The sequence below is a fragment of the Amphiura filiformis genome, chromosome 2 (assembly GCF_039555335.1).
Source record: "Amphiura filiformis chromosome 2, Afil_fr2py, whole genome shotgun sequence".
Classification (NCBI taxonomy): Eukaryota; Metazoa; Echinodermata; class Ophiuroidea; order Amphilepidida; family Amphiuridae; genus Amphiura; species Amphiura filiformis.
This window is the reverse complement of record NC_092629.1, coordinates 4,042,286-4,063,313: the sequence shown is the minus strand read 5'-3', so window position 1 is coordinate 4,063,313 and position 21,028 is coordinate 4,042,286. Positions and strand designations below refer to the sequence as shown.

Genomic DNA, 21,028 nt, shown 5'->3' with positions numbered 1-21,028 from the left:
GGCGTCGATGATTACCATGACTGGGGTTGTTTTTGAGTTAAACAGCTTTACTGTTGGTGGTTTAACAACTTAACTTGGTGAAGTGCATTAATGATTACCATGATTGAGTTTGTTTTGTAGTTAGACAGCTTACTGTATGCTGATGGTTTAAAAATTCACTTGGTTAAGCGTATCAATGATTACACTAACTGGGTTTGTTTTTGAGTTAAACAGCTTTACCGTTTGGTAGCTTATTGTTTGTAGTTTAACAACTTACTTGGTTGAGGGCATCAATGATTACGATCACTGGGTTTGTTTTGGCGTGTGACAGCTTACTGCTGGTGGTTTGACAGAAATTATCCAGATCCTTGGGCATGTTAGCTTCCTGCGGTATGAACAGAATCAATATGTTTGAGAATGAATCAGAGCAAGACTTACATCAAATATCAATATTAGTAATTTTGTACTACTTATAAAATTAGTAATTTTGTACCACTACGCAAATAAACACTAGTCCATGTCATTGTTATTGTAACATGGCTCCCATAATAACGAAATCATTTAGTTAATAAAGTTAATAACATAAAATAATTTAATCTATTATTTGATCATGTTAAATAGTTGAAACTTGCACCATAATTGGTACTAAGGATTTTGGGGTTGTTTCACAGCTTCCAACAATACATTTCTTACATTCAATGTTCCTATACGCCTATACCGTACTTCGAATTAGATATAAGCGTGTCTCTTATAGTCATCAAGTGGCAAGGCACTCGGTATGAAAATATAAGGTTACACTGCCTGAACAGAATTGATCATGTCTCACCTCCTTTTTCAAATCCGTTGGAGATATAGAATCAAAGAATCCAGTGGACTATCCCTTACAAATGCTTACCGTCTTGCATTGGACAGTCAGAGTTGGAACAATATCATCAAAAGGGTCACAACGGGTCAGTCATGACCCATAGGACCACGATTCAAGTTAGTTTAAGCTGTCCAGTACACGTAAAAAAATACGCATATTATGTTTATATTATCTCATAGTGCAGTGGTTGACTTACATTGACTGCATCTATTTCTATTAGCAATCTCTTCAAACAATCTTGTAAGTCTGTAGATCCTGGAACAGCTCCAACGAAGTGATAAAACACATGCCAACCATTACTGCCTCCTCTGAAATGACAATAAGAACAAGCAGAAGGAATAGTTTAGCATCGATTAAAAGAAATGAATAAAGAGATTTTATTCGGCTTCAATTGGATGTCATCAAAATGAGACATACGGAAGCCAAGTAACAAACGACAATCTGTATGCCCGGGCAAAAGTTGCACCCGCGACATTGACACTCACGCGCAACAGGCTACGACTTGTGGGCCACGCAATAAGGAGACCGGAACTGCCACTTTCCATCATTCTCCATCCTAACAATCAGGCCACAGAAGCATATCGCCGTGGTGGAGCACTTCGCCGCACATATCTAGCTCAGCTCATAGGCGATCTCAAAACCATTAACTTGACAATCAACGACGCCTTCAGAGTAGCGCAAAACCGCACTGAATGGCAGAGACTTGTAGGATCTGTTAAATAACTGTATATTATAACTCTTTCAGTCACAACGCCTCATGTTCTTGAACTTGAGTTGCGTCACCTTAGTATATAGTAAGTAACAGCTGAAAACATTGGGTTATGTTTGCAGGAGCTTGGTAAGACTCCATTAAACAATTAAAGGCCCATTCGGTGATTTGCTCATCGGAAAGATCGTAAAAATCATCAGAATTCAGGTCTTGGCACATTTGTTACTGTCGTAGCTGCGCTAACATAGCCTGCTAGTGGTTAAGCTGAAAGCAGTGCTTGTAAGGAACATCTCCAACGAAGTGATAAAATACATGTACATACCAATCCGTATACAAGTATATACCAGTCAAAACGGTACTGCCAATAATTACGAGTAGCCTAGATAGTTTTACAAAATAATAATAATAAAACATTGATCAGTTTACACTGTCACCGTCGTTTACCTACCCGGGTATTTTCTTCTGTGCAGCTAGTGTGCTAGTAACATCAGCAATACGTGCTAGTATAGCAGACTTTCCCGATCCTGGACCTCCAAGAACCACCAGAGGGTAATCGACGCCAATCTCGGATATGTAGTTGTTGATTCTATCCAGGATAGCGCTACGCCCAAGTACAGTCTCTCCGCGGATTTTCATGAAAGACTATTATAACAAAAGAAGATGAACAAAACGATAAGGTCACTGATCCTCTTGGTAAAACACATAGGCGACGGAAAGGAAGGGGTAGACGGAGGGGACACGTCCCCTCGGTATGTTCCTCGGAAGGACCCTCCCATCCCCCATACACACACACCCCACACCCCAAATAGAGCCGAAAGACCTTGATTTTGATCGATTCAGCTCAAAAAGACTGGGCTTGTTTGTACTCATTAATGCAGTTTTCATGCTGATTCCAAATATGATCATGAAAATGTACAATTCTGAATTTTTTTTATTTTTTGAAGGAACAATAATTGAAACTTGTCGTCTGCAGTCCGACACCCATGGAAAAGATTAACTTAACATTTTCTGTACTTTTAGTGTTAGAATAATACGTACCTCATGTGCTTCACGTATAACTTGGTTTGGATCTGATGAGACTTCTTCAAGTGGGTATTGGGCTTCAATTCTTTCTTTGAAAAACTCAAAAACCTGTAGTTCAGTTAAGAGTCACAAGAAATGTCACAAAATCTTAAATCTTAAATCTTTAAAAAAAAGATGCGGGTGCTTGAATCCATCATGTCCATAGTGTACGGTATCGGCTACATTTCAATTCACTTTGTGTGTTTTTTAATCCTTTAATAATAATAACAATAATAAAATAAGAACCAATTACTATTAGCTGCGTAACTGTGGTGTTTAGGGGATGTTAAGTCTTAATTAAGACAAGAATTTATATTAATTTGACATCTGCCATAAACTATGAATGATTTAAGAAAATTCTTCCACAGTATATTTTTCAAATGGAATTGGCTAGTGTTAATTAATTTGAAAGCCAAACTATCCAAGCTTAAACCCTTATACCTGCTACAACAGGAGTGAGTATCTGAGTTCCCCAATTATCTATTCTATTTGGAACCACACGCCCTCTGTGGAATACTTTAGATAAATCTTCCACAGGTGGAGTGTGGATTTCAGATGGAATAACCCATTATCTACCTACCTGTTTACCCAGGTTTTCTTGCAGACCTTTGAATTCCAGTTTTCCGTCTTCATTGATACCATCAAACTCGCAATCATACCAGCTCACACGATCATCCTAAATAAATAACGATATACAAGAAATAAGAAGTACAGCACAGCAAACGTTTTTAACACTTCAAAATGTTATTGAAGTGTTAAAAATGTGTTTTGGTTAATATTCTAAAAATAATGTCGTAATAATGTATATTTATGTGCAAACATTTTTGCAAAAATGTGTTTTGAAACTCATTATGTTAGAATGTTTTGCATTTTGGGTGTTATTAAAAGCGTTTCATGTAGTTCAACGGCACCCTCTCAGCAAACACAAAATAGTTTACAGGAAATGTTAAAATATCGGGTATACAGGGTATAAAACGTTTTTTACATTCGTAAAACAATTTTGAAAACGTAATGTAAAACATTATGTTATTAAGTGTTGACAAAGTAGTTTTCAAAGAGGTTTTCAAAAATTGCTTGCCACCCTTTGGCTGGCACCGCCCCTTATACAACAAAATATGGTATTTAATTTATCAGTCCTGATGAACTTATTCAAAGAGAAGCTGTATAATCCCTCACATGAAGATTTCACATATTTTACGTATTATGTTATATGGAAATTTGTGATTCTATCAACCCTGTCGGTGCCCTATCGATCGTCAGAAAATTTGCACAGTGCTTTCGTTTGTTATTTAAATGAATAACGATATGCAAATGTTTATTAATATGTTTGATATAGTTGTTACCATGGAGCTATTAAAGATGGAGAAGAAATAGATTATGTAACGCATTGTTCACTTGTGCCGATTTGAAATCTGACAAGCTATTCATCGAAAGGTACCTTTTGTTTGGGACAAAGGGCTTCCGCCATTAAATCGGTAAGCTGATCCGACAGTGTATTAATGCTTTACCTAGCAGGCTACTGTCAATAAGTGATCAAACAAAAGTCGCGTGAAAGCGCCTAATGGAACGAAAAGTACCTATTGTTACCATAAAACCCAAGGGTGTGATTGAGTAGCCGTAAGCACAAAAGGCACACATTAGCCGCTGATGTACAGTTCGTTGTCACCCCACTGACATTAGGTGCTTCATTTAAATAAATTGAATGCGCTTGCTGATGATTACACATCAAGGCTGCCATTGGTAATAGCTACGTATACATGTAACATAATAAGTATACCGGTATAGGCCTATATAAAAGTTGTTTCACAAATTGACATTTTATTTTATTTTATTTTATTTTATTTTAAGAAGGAGAATGTCATAAACAGTGGCGTACTGAAGGGGGGCAGCTCTTCTGTGAGAGGTCTTGGGAGGGATGAGGGTGGAGGAGGGATATGAAGAATGAGAGGGACTGGAGGAAGAGAGAAAGAGGAAGAAATAAAGAGAAATAAATAAATGGACGTAAATAAATAGAAAGGTAAGGAAAATGATAGGAATGAGAGGGGACAAAACGTAAGAAGGGATGGAGAAGGGAAGGAAGATAAGAAGAGGGAGTGATACTTTAGCAAGGAAAGAATAAGTACAGAGAAAGGAAAAGAAAGGAATGACAAATAAATGTAGGCCTTATAATAATTATTATAGAAACTAAACACAGCCCCCCCCACACACACATAGGCCTAACACTAACAGCATTAAAGGCAGCCATTCGATGATGTCAATGCCTATATGCGTTACGTATTTAAAACGCCCAGTCAGATGTATTTTACACCTGCCAAGCACAATTTCGAAAATTGGACGTTGAATGTACACTCTCATGAATATTGATTGGCAACATTTTCCAATATGTCAGCGCTCAAATCGGACACAATAGAACAATAGACCATTCGTTGGTTGTTACTACATCACCAGGGTGTGATAGAAAGAGTCATCTGTACATAACCGTGCGCCGATGGTGCTCTAGGACCAAATTCGATGTGGTGCCTAATGCTGGTTTATACTTTCTGCCGCTTGCCGCTGAGTACTTTTTAGTACTTTTTTGTAAGCGGAGTGGCACGCCCCTGAGCTGAGCGGCAGCGGCATGACTATGAAATTCAATGTTCATGATGTTGTCGCTCAACACCGTCAAAAATCTGTTCACATACGTCAGAGCCGCGGCGCCGCTCCCGATATGACTCCAAGCGATCTACCGCTTTGATTAAAGCGGTGATGTGATCGATATAATAGGCTTGGCTCTGGCCATCGCTAGCGTTTCTGATGAGCCTGCGCAGTAAAGCAAAATCGTCATCAAAGCGGCAAGCGGCAGGAAAATGAAACCAGCATAAGTCTGACATGTCCCTGCTTTTGTAGACAAGATCGCATTGGTGGGTTGGTTTTTTTGTTGGTTTTGTTTGTGTTTTTTTGTGTTTTGGGTTTTTTGGGTTTTTTTTTCTTACCAATCTGTCTTTCAGCCTTTCTTTCAGAAGTGTCAATTTATGTACCGCCACAGGATTGGGATCGATGAAGTCATCCTTGTGCTCCTTGGGGACGGATTTTAAGAAGGACTGACTTCGTATCATAAACAGAGCTGAAATTGTAACATATTCATCATAATTATTTCCGTTGTAATTAAAGAAAGGAAGTCCAGATTTAAAATTCATTTTATTATGATTTAAAGAGGTTGATGACTGGATATGATTTTGATGACCTGCAAATAGCAACCATCAATGCACTCGCCATTTTTTCCCCTGAGCAATGCACGACCCTGAAGGATCTAGGATCCACAATATGCGCATCTATTAGTTCATAGTTCTTTAACCCCAATACATTTGCACATTCATTGAATAACCTTTGAAAAAACTCATACTCTGCAACTTGAGGTCAAATTTTGCACTATGATTGTTTAATTGAGGTTATTGAACTATGACATTGGGTTGAGGCCATTGTGGACCATAGTGAATGGGAAAAAATATTATAGGTCAAGTGCACTGATTTTTGTCATTTTCATGTCGCAAAATCCCGGGACAAAATCATATCACGTAAACCAAAACTTGGCCATTGAGTGCACATGCCTTCATCATGGTGAGTATGGGACCTCCACATTTTGGCCTGACCAGTGCCTCCTAAAAGATGAATCTGGCCCTGAGTACCTCAATGACGAATAAAAAACCTCCAGGGTACTTATGCAGTGAAAGAGTAAATTTTGTTAAGGCAAGTGTAACGTAAGAGCTATGGTACTCACCGTTGGGGTTATCAATCCGATATGCTCCATGCATAATCTCCATCTCCGTAACCGATAATCCGTGCACCCATTTATATTCACTGACTATACTCTCAGGTACATCGTTGAAGGTCGGGATCCATCCGCATCTTTCACTGAAAAAGACACGTTGTGGTGGGAATCAAATTATAAACTTTTTTTTTACCGATTGAAATATTATAGGATTCAAATTAAATAAATGTAAAACAGATTGAAATGTATTTTTAATATAGACTGAATATTCCTTTTATTGTAGACTGATTTCACAATCAAATGAAGTGTTAGTCCTACTGTGGGCCTACTGCCAAATGTGCCAAATGGCATGCATTGGAACTTGTGATTTCAAATTTTTTTTAGAGCGAACCACTACTTTCGATTGATTAAAAAGATTGAAATTTAAATTTCGATTGAATTAGTCGAAAAAGAATTCAATCCCCTCACCCCGGAAGTCACCTCTCCTCTTGTCCTCCTCTGAAAAAACATAAAACATAAGTATACTACTGGTGCATAGCGCACTATTTGCTTAATTAACCTCCTGGACACTACTGGTCATCTAACAGCATTTCTGATTGGTTGATAACTAGAAATTCTATTTATGGTCAAACTTGCATTTGCAGATGATCTTATTATACCCTCCTTGATTGGTTCAAAATTGGACATAATATTCATCTTGGCCAATCGGCAGGTAGTTCTCATGGGGTTAACTTGTATACCGTACCTTGTCAGGTTAAGAAAGAATGGCATAATGTTATCTTGATAGCACCGATCTATTTCCCCGAGACACAGTCGTAAGGTTTCTCCTGATGTCGTGTCTTTTGGTACACCCTGAAAAAAAATAGGCGGGAAAGATTCGTGTTAATATCAGGCAGGGAGAAGCACACAATAGGTCATTTAAGTTATTGTATTTTTGAATAATATCACTTATTTCTATTTGGAATGATTAATCAATAATGTTTTGGTTGTTTTAAGTTACAATCAAAATCGCCAACTTTTTAAGGTTTTAAGAGCTCAAATCCAGGAGCGTCAGCATGGTCAATGAGCATTTTCCCTTTGGTCCTCCCACAAGGTTCTGCGCCTGTCCCTTGTGCCGTATCGGATGGGGCGCCAAATTGACTGATTTATATGGGTAATAGGCCTAAGTTAAATCGGTCGATTCAGCGCTCACTCCATTTTTGTAGAGCATCCGTTGAGGCCAATCTTCACCTTGATTATGGCCATCCAAATGAGTCATATTTTGGTACATTTTTCGCTGGCTCCAGGTGCATTTTATTCCCGGGGCGGGGCAACTTCAATATGAAATGGATATAGGTGTAGGCTACATGGTGTAGGGCTGACATTTTCACAGAAAGGGGCATTCGGTGAGAGCAAAATGTAAAAAACAAATGGGGTCATTTGGTGAGAGCGTGATTTTTGGCATTCGGTGAGAGCAAATTAATATAAAAAAAATATGGGGTCATTGGGTGAGAACATGACCTTTTTCTAAAATGGAAACTTTGGGTGAGAGCCAAAAACAGTGCCACAGAAACCTCAAACATTGAATTTCTAGTTCTAAATGGCTTTTTGTTTTTTCAAAATAAGTAACAAAATCAGTGATAAATGTAAGTTGCTGTTCAAATTGGAAAAGGGTCTTTGGGTGACAGATCAAATGGACAAATATGGGGTCTTCGGGTGACAGAGCTTCGTAAACAAATATTGGGTTACAGCGACGCTGAAAAGGGGGTCTTAACAATCCTACATACGCGTCACCTCCAAAGTGGGAGTGTTCCCCCCACCCCGGATTTTATTTAGGAAGAGTCATCGGAGACTTGGCAAGTCGGCGGCTGTTTTCCCGATCGTCATGTCTTCTTTGCGCACAGTGCTTTTAGTATTTTTAGCGACGAGCTCAATATTATTATGACATGCGTATAACAGGGTAGCAAAGATCTAAAATCATAATAATAATGTATATTACTGTATTTGCTTTTTCAGAGTCTTGGTTAGCAGCGACGTAGCTTGCGACACCATCACATCGTCTTCATTCAGCGTAGTGTTTACGATCCTCCGGTCACCTGACCAGCCGATGGGTGGTCAGCATCCACAATGATCTGCTGAAACTTGACCACCCATCGGGTGGTCAGATGACCGAAACTTATGTAAACACTACGCTGAATGAACAATGATGAAGACGCCGTGACGGTGTCGCCTCCGTGGGTGTCGCAAGCTACGTCGTTGCTAACCAAGACTCTGAAAAAATAATTCTATATTTTAATATTGTAGTTACACTTACCCATCTGAGATCACAATCTACTAGATGCAGTCGTCTTTTCTGACACCATTCTCGTAAGTCAGGGAACACCTGAAATAATGTCAACAACAAAAATGCTTGAACTTAATTGAAAATTACTTACACCTGTTTTGTTTTTGTTTTACCATAATTCAACCCCTTACCTCCTTCACCAGCACCTGAACTACCTGTAAATCCTTACACCTGTAATATGCTTATGCTTAATAAAAAATAAAACAAAAAAATCTTATCCGCTCTCCCCGTGGCTCCTCTGAAAGGCGGGCCAGATGACCCATGATAAAAGACCTCGTTACAGTTAGTTCCGATCAGGGTAAACAAGCCCGATTGTTGGCTGCACTTGACTGTCCTGTAAAAATTGCCCCGACCAGCTATCTACACTCTCAGAACATTGGTTAAAAAATTTAACCAACTTGGTTAAATTTTAACCAAGTTAAATTTTAACCAACTATGTATTCACAGGTGAACATCCCAACAGTTGGTTATATTGTTAACCAACCTGGCTTGACGACCCCAATCCACAGCTTTGCAGCAAGCCACTCATCGGCCATCTTGTTTTCTGAAATGCATTTTTGCCCAACACAATGACCAATCACAGTTCGCAAAGGAACACCATGTGACCATGGTTGGGCAAAACCATACTTTGCCCAACTTTATTGGCGGGAAAAGGAAGTTCTTTAACATTGGTAATTTTGAACTCTGAATTCACCCAACCTGTGTAAATACCATATTGACAGGTTTGACCATCCATGTATTAAACTGTATTTTGCCCAACTTCAAGAATCTTAACCATTGTTGGGCATTTTTAACCAACTGTTTTCTGCCCATTCATTTTTTATCCAATGTTCTGAGAGTGTATGGCGACCTCCGTCGTTCACCAGGCCACAAGTGCCTGGCCGAAGATTCGTCAGCGTTATCTCCCAGATTTCAGCTGTTAATGCCTAGATATGCTTGACATAAAAAAATCCAGTTTATGATAAGTTATATCCGTTTTAAACCAAAATGATAAAGGTGTTTTCACCTTCATGGCTTAACCCAGTTTATTACAAATTAAACCCGCTTAAATCCATCTTACCTCTTCAACCAACACCTCCCGTTCTGCATGGACGTCGTTTACACCTGCTTTGGTATGCATAATCCAGTGTATAATACATCAACTATGTATTAAATTACACCTCGTGTTCTGCATGCATGAAATGATGTTCGTTCATCTGTTTTGATATGCTTAATCCGGTTTACTACAAATTAAACCCGCTTTAAACCCCTCTTACCTCTTTAACCAGCACCTCCTGTTCGGCATGGAAGTCCTTGAATGTTGAAGACACGAATACACGGATAGTTTTCCAGCCTGATCTTTTCACAACGATCTGTTTGCGTCTTTCCTTCTTAATGGACCCGTCGTTCTCCATAGTGACGTCTACCTCACTCCACACTTCACTCACGTTATACATGTTGTATTTATTAACCTGTGCAGGCTTAAATATATTCGTGGTTGACGGCTGGTTGGTGCTGCCATTTTTATCTTTCGCAATCTTCTCTTCTGCTTTTCCTGTTTCTTTGTTTTCCTTAAAAATACAATCATCAATCACAATTAAGCCGCGTTAATTAATGCTGGTCTCTCGGATTTACTACAGTTTTGATTCAGTTATTTAAGTATTATTGTATATTTGGTAGTTGAAGTAATGATTGTGGGGAGGATAACATTTCCAAACAGTGCAAGTAGCACACCAAAATTCGCCTGTTGCGATACAACTTTAAAAGTGTGGTGCAAAATTGCGATACCACGGTGTACTGACTTTATGTGTTAAGGAGGCCTAAATCTAGGAAAAACATGTTAGACTGCACTTCAAGTTCCTCTGCGTTAGAGGAAACTGTACCACAACTTTCCGAATGGGGTGCACTTTAGCACCCCAAGGTTTAAAAATTAATTCGATGACTGGGTGTGCCAAAGAACTCCCGGTGGCGGTTATCACTTTTTACCAAGCTTCTGTTTGTACTATTTAAATGAAAGTAAACTCTCTGGCGTCAAATTCTACTGGTGTAATGAAGCAAATATTATTAGCTTTTATCTGATACTAAAATTTCAATTTGATGAAGAAAACTTGGCGAGTGAGAGCGAGGCTGTTGGTCATTTGGATTGTTAGATTCAACTGTTATTCAAATTATTATTTTTTTTGTTTGCAAATCCATTAATAATGAAGATGTTAAACTCACATTTTAATTGACATTCCACCACTACACTAGTGGTTTCATCAGACTGGCAACCCATCGCATCTGACTGTTCCCTTTTATAGGTGACAGGAACCACCATAGAGCCAAAAAAAGATGTTTTCTTGCCCTCAACCGACCGACCCTAATTCGGGAAATCAGAATGTGGGTTGTTGTTTTTTCTATCTACTGTACAAAAGAATACCGACCCTATTTTTGGAAATTCCTGATTTTTTTTCTTTCACATTTTTGCATTCTGAAGATTTGAAAAAAAATGTATTTGAGAGCTTGCGTTCAACATTTTAGTTGTTTTGTAATGTTATAGTTGATTCATTTTGACACCAAAATTGTCCGATTTTTCATATTTGTAGCCTTAATTAATACAAACAGTAGAGTTTGCTATAGTAATAATTAAAAAAAAAAGGAAACAAAAGTCCTAACCGATTGACCCAATTGTTAAAATTCATTTGAGGGCAAGCAAACAAGTTGATCAAAGATGTTATCGGGTGAATAGGCCCCATCTTGTTTAGAATCTGGATACACCGAAATAAGCCTTTTTGAAATATGGTGGGCACAAAAGGAGAGGGCGTACTTCTTCTTCTTCCTTGTAAGTGCCTCCCTCATATGTATGAGTATTATCGCACTGCGTACAGACGAGCTGTACTTATTTTTTTACTCTGGAATCTAGAGATGATTGTATTTTTGAAGTACAGTCAACAGTACCGGGATGGTCCCCTGCTCTTTTCGAATAGCCTGTAACGTTCTTTAACGTGCACACTACATTAATGTGAGAAAATATGCATGTACACGGGACCGACTAGCTTAAAGTGCCCTCCGAAGTACTAAACAAGTAGAGTAAAGTGCCTTGCTCAAGGACACAAAGAGCCGGACCCGGGATTCGAACCCTTGACCCTTGGATTCACAGTCCTACGCCTTAACCGCTAGGCGACGCTCTCCTCTATACTTTGAAGTGAGTAATCTTTTGTTTGCTTCTCAGCTGACAAAAGATTACTCACTTCAAAGTACGCCCTCTCCTTTTGTGCCCGCCATATTTCAAAAGGGCTTATTGGAAAGACACCCTGAACAAAGGACACAGATGATGGGTTGCCAGTCTGATAACACCACTAGTGTACTAACATGTATGATTAACATCTTCATTTTTATTGAATTTGCAAAAAAAAATATGTTAACAGTTAAACAAGTTTACCTTTAACAATGGCTCTGTCTCCACGGTAGTTCCCTCGACATATGGCTGTGGCTCCACGGTAGTCTTCTCTGCTTTACTCCATACATCGTTCGCTTTGCTCCTGAATTCGGTTGGGGAAGAGGCTACAGTTCCCTCGAGAGATTGGGAAGAACCACACCCCATAATTGAAGTATTGAAACGACCCCCACGTATAGATGTATAAGAAAGCGGTTGGATGCCTTAGGATGAATTACTTTATCTGTTAAAAAGAAAAGAAAACCGACGATATGTAACTCATTTCTGAAGAGCAAAATGAAAAGAAACCGATAAAACCAAGAAAGACTCGAAGGGATAGAGCGTAAATACAATTAAATAAGAAAGTAGCAAAATCGACATTTTGCAACATTCTTCTCTCATCGTGTTCATATACCATGTGCAGAGAAGAATCACGTATCGCACACCAACACAATTAAACATGAAATAAGATTTTGAAAAGATAAGATCCATAGGCAGATAAACCAGAGTAAAAACTCCGGACATACCAGCCTATGCAGGAACTTGAACCCCAGACCTCTCGCTTGCAGAGCGACGGCTCTAACCACTGAGCTATATAGACTATTGCTGATAAACAGGACTCTGGTACTTATGGATATTATGAGCAGGCAGGGTAAACAGTACAAACAACATATAACATACCAGTGTACGAGATTAATTAATGATGTTGACCCGCCAGCCTTATATTATCATAAAAATATACCTAAAGTTAGGTATATTTTTGGGGAAATTCTTCATAGAATACGGAAGGCCCTGACGGAAGGTCTAAATTTTCAAATGATGGACGACTTTTCCTTCCAGCAACTATGGCTGCATACACGTTAAGGACATATCAATATATTTAAAGATTTACTTTGAGGACTATTCAATGTAAAAAAATACCAATTTTTAAAATTTTGCCATACAATAATGTATTATATCGCGAATTTTAAAAAAATCAAAATTATTTGATACCAGAAGGACATTCTTCGTATTCAGAATGCAATTTGATGTATGTCATGTGCTCTTATGTCCCACAAAAATATACCATCCAAACGTTGCTAACCGATCCCTTAAAGTCATAATGTACGATTTCGCTATTCTTTACCAAAAATATTATTGAGTGTATGAGGTAAAATCAAATATAATAATTATTTAGTTCATAAACAGGTGTTTTAATATCGTGTTTATTTTGAATATCTAGGCCTAAATACTATAGTGCAATATTCCAAAGAGCTCCAAAGACTTGTTGATACAGTGTTAAAAGATTGTAAGCCATTTTGTAACCTGTGCATAGATGATGTTGCAATTTTTCTGTTTTACCCCACAAAAGTGGTATATTTGAGTGGTGTAGAGACGTCATAATTAACTACTGGGTTGCAGTGTTATTTATTGGATAAAAAACACTAAGTGGCATACCATTGGCAAGCGTGGACATAGTTTAAGCGTTTATAACAAGTTTAATAATTAGCCTAACTATGTAAATTTTATGAAAATTAGCACATGAATAATTAATGAGCTCATAGCCAAATATGAAGAAAAGAGTGTATGGCTACATCAATGTGGCATTTTCATGCAGTTTTAAATACATTACTGTGTTTCTACATGAAAAAGAGAAATCCGAGTTAATTTGGACAATCTAAAAAATATGCATAACATTCTTGGACTATTTTAGGGCAAAATGTGGAATAAAATTGGTCAAAATATCCAAGTTTCCAACAATTTAAACTATTTTATGATGTTTAAATTGGTAGTAATATTAGGCAAAAAGGTGTTTCTTTGATAGAGAAGTGATAAATTATCAAAATTAGAGCATAGGGGAAAGAAAACTCGCACACCAACACAATTAAACATAAAATACTTGACCAAATGAAAACATAACATGCATATGGGCTGATAAACCAGAACCAAAAGGAATAGACCATATTTTGTGTAAATATTGTTTCTACATGCATATAATTATATTAAGCCTTTGATTGATGGAGGTAGGCTAATAGAATAGGGTTAAATGTTTTTCGAGCGTTCAAATTTGTTAGTTAGTGCTTAAAATAAAATAATAACACAAGAATTTTTACATAACACAGAGGCTCTCTCTAATATTAACATTTAGGCCTATTCTTCTATAGGCCCAAAATGGTGCATAGGGAAAACGAAAAAAGTCATCAATTCTTGAGGAGTCAAACAGACATGCTAGCGGACACGATGTAGGGTAGCTGCAGGTAATATGGGACAGCAGGTAATATGGGACACCTGTTTTCATTTTAACAAAAAGTAGCTTAGAGAAGGTAAACACTTTAAGTTGATTTGTTAAGTGTTTAGAGACATCAATTGTGCTTCTAGAAATGCAGTTTTGGAGTCTGTGTATCAAACTCTTGGAAATTAATGCCAAAAAGAGTGAAATTGCCCATAAAATTATGTCGTTTTTTTGGCCTGATATAAAATCAATGACGTCACATTTTATGATTGTGTATCCAAAAACTCTGGTACTGAGGGAGCATTTGTCATTTTTTATGATCTTTAGGTGATGGGTTAAGCTTATCAGCAGGTAAAATTCCACTGACAAGTGGCACTTTCCTTTTATAAATGATTATTTTCTCTGATTTTCAACTGAATGGGTGCAGGTAATATGGGACACATAGGAAATTGTGTGCATTGTCAATGCGAAAAGCAAAACTATTTAGAAAATTGAATTTTCTTGTAGAAATTTGCATTTAACATTCAAAATCATGTAACAAAAATGTTTTTAGAACAAAAGAGTGATTTTCTGATCTTTTTGATTTTCACCATAGAGATAACACAGTGTCCCATATTACCTGCACATGCAGGTAATATGGGACACTTGACGATGACGTCATTTTGACGTCATAGCGTCCAAACAAACATAAAAACAAGGTAACATTGCCTGTTTTATTAATCTTAAAGGACAGGTTGTTCATCATAACAATCTCTTGTAGGCATATCTTCTTTAGTTTTTATGCAAATAAGCTAAACGTCCTTAATGGTCCCATATTACCTGCAGGTACCCTATTATTATAATTATTTTAATTACATTTTGATCATTAGTGCGTGCTACGTTGAAACAAGCAACGTACAGTCATTTTTATTGAATATGAAAAATAAAACTCCAAATCGCTAGAATGCTAGGCCTAGGGTAATTTCAGGTCAATATTATTGAGTCTATAGGCTAATCATGATAATTAGCAACGGATATGTTTTGCTTACACTACACTACATTTTTTTACTTGTAACCAATTCTTCATTTCGAGCAATTTTTAATCTAAAGACTCGTGTTAACACTATTTTGAGAAACATATTTTTAACACGTAGACCCTAACCTAGGGACCGTGAACGGCCCCTTATTGCAGATATTTGCAATTTTGCACGTGTGTAACACGTTCCGATTCTAATGTTAAATGTGTTACTCATGTTATACTTTAAAGCTCATTTACACTATTTCAGATTATATTTAAGGCGAGCGGCTGGCAGCAGCACCCGCCCTATATTAGCCTGACTATTGACCTACTTTTTACACATGCAGTGTTTGCAGAAAATATTCGTGCTGGTTATACCCAAAAACCCACAGAGGTGATAGTTTACAGCGAGTTTTGTAATTATTACTTGATTTTGATATTTAAGTAATACGATAAAGTCATCATAGACTGTAATGTGTTGGTTTTAAAAGAAATAACAAAAATAATCATTTAAGTAATAGAAATACTATTCAGAAATTGCAGCAAGATTTGCAGATGTCTTTATTTGAACAGTGCCAGTTCTTCAGTTTTGCTAGTTTTCCTAATCTTTGGGCTAAATTAATAGCATGATAAAGGTCATAATTTTACACTGACAGCTTCGCTATGTACTTACAGCTTGTATGTGCATTGTGCTCAGTGTGTACATAGGCTATTTACTTTTCAAAGCTTGTGACAAATTGTGCTTGCTGATGCTTGTATAATGTATTAGACAAATTATTAGAATGCATGTGCAGCTTAGATGTCCTGCATGTATGTAGCCCCACAAATGGCCCTGGTTGAATAGAATAAATAAACCTATGAATGAATATTTTATTACCTGGATTATATTTGTCGGGACAAAATAATGATATAGCTTGACGCTTTGAAATACAGTTATGTTAATCATGGTATTAGTTAGAAAGTTAAAAAATAATATCGAAATCTTGTAAAATCAAACTTTTCCCCTCATAAGTTGTATCAAAACAATATATTGAGGAAATAGATATGACAGATTTTGAAATTTTGATATGGAAAGATAGCCGAGACATGTTGTCTCACCAGAGAAGATGAGCAGAAGTCTTCCTATCTGATGATAAAAAAAACTCTAGGTATGATTACGAAAATGTTTTAAATACATGTAACTGAAGGGTTAATATAAAAACAGGGAAAATCTGTTCCAACTGACCAGCAGGGAACTTATGGATCCAAACTGATACAACAGTGTCAAATTAGCAATGGATAAGATTAAAATCAGGGAAAATATGACACAACATCCAATGGGGGAATAACATAAACGTGTAAAGTTAAAAACTCTTTTAACTTTGTTTATACGTTTTGTGCTATTCCCCCATTGGAAATCGATGTTGTGTCATATTTTCCCTGTTTTTATTTGTGAAGGGTTACTCATTCTTTAATTTTTCTTGACAATTTTTCATTTGCCCGCCCTATTCGTTTTAAAGGAATTTTTATTCCAGTTGTAACCATTTAACTAAGCAATGCATTGTATATTTCTTAATACTAATACACTTTGATCTTATAGGAAACGCCGAGTTGTAAATTGGCAGGTAACCCCATTTGAAATTCTCACTCCCTCTGTAGAAGAAGATTAAGGTCATGTCTTCTAAAGGGGGTGTATTGTTTTCATGTGGGATAACCCAATAAACCTCAAATTGGTAAAAAGGGATAAAAATGTAAGCCCTATATTTGCATCTTTGAACAAGTTCATTAGGAATGTTGATTTCCACTGTCAATTTTGTTCATTTTGAACAATGCCAACTAATTTACTCATGTGAGTAAATAACCTTCGTTTTTAGTTGGAATCGTTCAAAATGAACCAAGTTTAAGGCATGCATTTGCATGATTTAATTTTGTAACTAGGTTTGGTATAGGCATATGTGTATACATACCTAATAATGAGTACCGTAGTCTAAGTACACCTGCCGGAAATTTAAGTTGTCAGTGAAATATGTAAGCCTAGTCCGAATAATCAGACCCAGAACAAAATATTAATTTCTGACATGATCGTGTAATATAAGCCTACTGCAGAAATTAATTATCAATTATACAATTTATATTCGACTTGTTTGATAATATTTTCCAAGTCCTATCGATATAAGAATGAGGTAAACAAACAACATAGTAATTTTTTTTAAATAATATATTTTGTTATTTCATCACGTTTTAGAATCGAAATGTTGTAAAAAAATGATAATAATTAAAGACATCACGTACGGAGAAGATGTAATAAAATATTCTGTGGTAGGTACAGCGGTTACTTACCAGACTATGATGTCTATATCATGCTCAGCAACAGGTCTAGGCTGCTTGACGTAGCTTACATGTCATTATTTGCTGCCCATATTCCCCTATATTTTCCTATAGATTGATTGACGACATGTACAGTACCAATTGGTTTATATTCATATTGTATATGTCCGTATATTTCATCTAAAGCAACAACTTGAGAGATTGTTACAATTCAACAAATACAAATTTATTATAAATGTATAGGTAGTCACATTGCTGCAAACACATCGGTAATATCGATTTATAGTCAATACGTTATATTGGTAAATGTGTACCTACACTAATGGCATTGATGAATGAATGAAAGAAAGCGTCGCTGGTTTCTATAGTGAGAGAGTGGTCAATATTGACCTGTGTCACGGTGTGTCGTTGTTCACACACCGCCATACGCCATGCTAGCCAAATTTCCCTAAAATGACTGGGAAATCAGACGCGAAGCATTAACCGTGCATTAGATTAAGGTTATTTTAATTAATTCTAGTAACAGTTTTACAAATTATAGAGACTCGATATGCATGATGTACAGCGGTGTAATCGTTGTTAATACAATGCAATGACCCCTGTCGATTGCATAACTTTCATCACATTGAATCATATCTTTGAGATTTTAGTTGATTTTTACGGTGTTAAATTAATAACAGTGTTATTGATTTACCTCGTACAACTGTGTTTAAAATATTAGTTTTATTAATGTTTTGTATTTTCATTTACCATTTATTACTTAATTTATATGTAGGTCTACAATTGTGTATCCCTTTATCATGTTTAGTGTTTGTATTGAACGCACCGCCGGCCCATACGTGTGTCACTGTTATGAATGTGCATGTTTAAATAAATAAATAAATAAATAAATAAATAAATAAATAAATAAATAAATAAATAAATAAATAAATAAATAAATAAATAAATAAATAAATAAATAAATAAATAAATAAATAAATAAATATAAATGATTAAAATGAAGCCTTCCACTTGTCAAACATCAGCAGAGTCAGACGATGTGTGACGCGATTTCTGAGTCATTTCATATCATATTATTTAGATAAAAGAAATTATTTCAAAAAATCTTCAGGCTGTATCAAAATGAGTCTGATCAAGTTCGCTGCTAAGGTCATCAAAATAAAATAAAAGCTGTCGCGTCAACAACAAAATTCTTAAGCAAATATTGGCAAAATATTTGCCAAACTTTATATTCACTTTAAATTTGTGAAAATAATTCCTAAAGTATGAATGTTTGAAAGTTCCGAGCATCATAAACTGATTTTGATCGAATTTGACTCGGCCTAACCAAAAAAAAGGACAATTTCGGAAATCCGGAAATCGGAGAGATAACTCATCTTTCACATTTAGTATTATACAACAAAGACGGAACATTAAGGGCTTGGTCACCTACCTTTGCATAGTAATTTCTGTGGGCCTGGCACATCAGACACACCAAATTGTATCCTGAATACGAGGAATGTCTTTCTGATATCATTTTTTTTTAAATTTGATGATGATACAAATTTTAAGACAAATTATTAGATTTTTTTATATCTTTGATATTTAACAGTCCTCGAAGCAAACTTTATAAATCTAATGATTTGTACTAAAGTGTATGTAGCTTGAATGAAAAACCGTCCATCATATGAAAATTTCGACCATTGGTGTTGAAGCTTCTATTTTTTTTCCATGACACCTAAAACAAATTGTTATGTCTTTTGGGGGAAACTGTATCATCTTCAACAATTTCATATAATGGACGGCTTCATTCCACCTACATACATTTTAAGTATTTATCATTATACATTATTTATAAAGTTAACTTCGAGGACTGTTATGTCAATAATAATATAATTTTTAATAATAGTCCAGGGGACTGTGGTATGATATATTGTCCCGTGCATTTTTAATGATAAAACATCTCACCTATTTAGATACCTTATATAGATCCCAAAGAACAAGAAAAATCTTGGTGGACAAATCTGAGGTGTGGCAAAGGGCCGCCATCCTGATTTTAAAAATTGCCGCTGTTTCGATGTTTATATTTTACTATAACATGAGTTGTGAGTCTAATTTTAGTGGCAATACCCACATTGTCAATACCAACAAGTCCAAACAAGAAATGTCTTTAAAAAAGACGGCGCAGTGAATGAAGAAAAAATGTTGGATTTCACATTCACTGAGAGGACCTTTGGCTTAAAAATGAGCTTTTAGAAACGACACTGTAAAAAGGAGAATGATGTTTGTTTCCTTTATTTTATTTTGTGTTAAAAACCAACAATGAGGGCACAAATTAATTTATATGCTGAGTACTTAGTTCATTTCTTGGTATACTTAATAACATATGATGACATTTACTTAAAATGAAGAACATAATTATTCTCAAGTTTGTACTTAACATAAATGAGTTAAAAAGTTGTATGCATTTGAGCCTTTAATAAGGCCTAGGAATGATTATAAACATAATACTGTGGTATGGGGTAATAGCAATTCCTCATTGATAGCATGGATAGTGTCTAAGTCTGATGACGAGTCTTCAGGTTCATATTGTGGTTTGGATATACCATTGACTGACATCGGGTATGGCCATTGTTTTCAATTTTGCGATGAATAGTTATATCATTTTATGAACCAATTACAGGTAGGCCTATTTCTGGAAAGCATTAAGAACAGAGATTAAACTGACCAAAATTCGAAATCAATATTCAGGGTGTACTAGACGATATACAGTGTGTAAAAATGAACTTTTTAAGGAACATGTGGTATATTTTTTTCTTTTCAGGAATATTTTCTCAATCTGAGGACCACAAAATCAAACAGAGCTTGAATTGAAAAAGCCAACCAGAAATATACTTTATTTTGGGTGCGATGTTTGCTTCTATGTATACAGGGTGATCAAAATTTACTTCATTAACAGACCTAATTATTTATTCAAAAGGTTTAATTAGTGCTAATTAGCTGCTTAAACTGCTTTCAGTCATAAATACTCATTCCAAACCAGAGAATACAATATCTCTTTGTCACTTTTAGACTACACTTGCAATTCTGATAATTGACTGTTTTACATAGACCCCTATGAGGGGTGTAAGTATTCATTTTGAAAATATCATTATCATTTCATTTGTTCAAGAAAAATGTCACGCCGTCAGTCTTTTGGGAGTCTCAACTTATGATAACCGCATGGTCCTTTACACTGCGCCATTAGGCCTATCAATTTAATACCCAGACCGAATAGGCTATTTAGTAATAAATAAAGCAACTTGAAACAAAATGATGGAGAAATTATCACTTTCGTAAAAACAAAATAGTATGGTCCACAACAAAGAAGTCCTAAACAAACTGTAGGCCGAAACAACGGCCGAAAATTGCATAAAAGTAACTGACATGTACCGCAATATCAAAAACTGCATT

General features: G+C 36.2%; 1 protein-coding gene across 1 annotated transcript in view; it reads right to left on the bottom strand.

Moving 5' to 3' along the window:
* LOC140145788 (telomerase protein component 1-like) overlaps window positions 1-17,904 on the bottom strand; it is a 31,953-nt gene extending 14,049 nt beyond the window's left edge. The window contains exons 1-12 of the mRNA XM_072167466.1: window positions 17,609-17,904; window positions 12,087-12,324; window positions 9,943-10,236; window positions 8,657-8,725; window positions 7,109-7,215; window positions 6,373-6,506; window positions 5,588-5,718; window positions 3,196-3,291; window positions 2,592-2,684; window positions 2,002-2,195; window positions 1,041-1,152; window positions 257-364 (exon numbers count right to left, since the gene is read on the bottom strand). Coding sequence (XP_072023567.1) covers window positions 257-364; window positions 1,041-1,152; window positions 2,002-2,195; window positions 2,592-2,684; window positions 3,196-3,291; window positions 5,588-5,718; window positions 6,373-6,506; window positions 7,109-7,215; window positions 8,657-8,725; window positions 9,943-10,236; window positions 12,087-12,248 — 1,500 coding nt within the window. The 5' untranslated portion in view covers window positions 12,249-12,324; window positions 17,609-17,904. The remainder of the gene's footprint in view (window positions 1-256; window positions 365-1,040; window positions 1,153-2,001; window positions 2,196-2,591; window positions 2,685-3,195; window positions 3,292-5,587; window positions 5,719-6,372; window positions 6,507-7,108; window positions 7,216-8,656; window positions 8,726-9,942; window positions 10,237-12,086; window positions 12,325-17,608) is intronic.
* Between the last annotated feature and the right edge of the window lie 3,124 nt (window positions 17,905-21,028).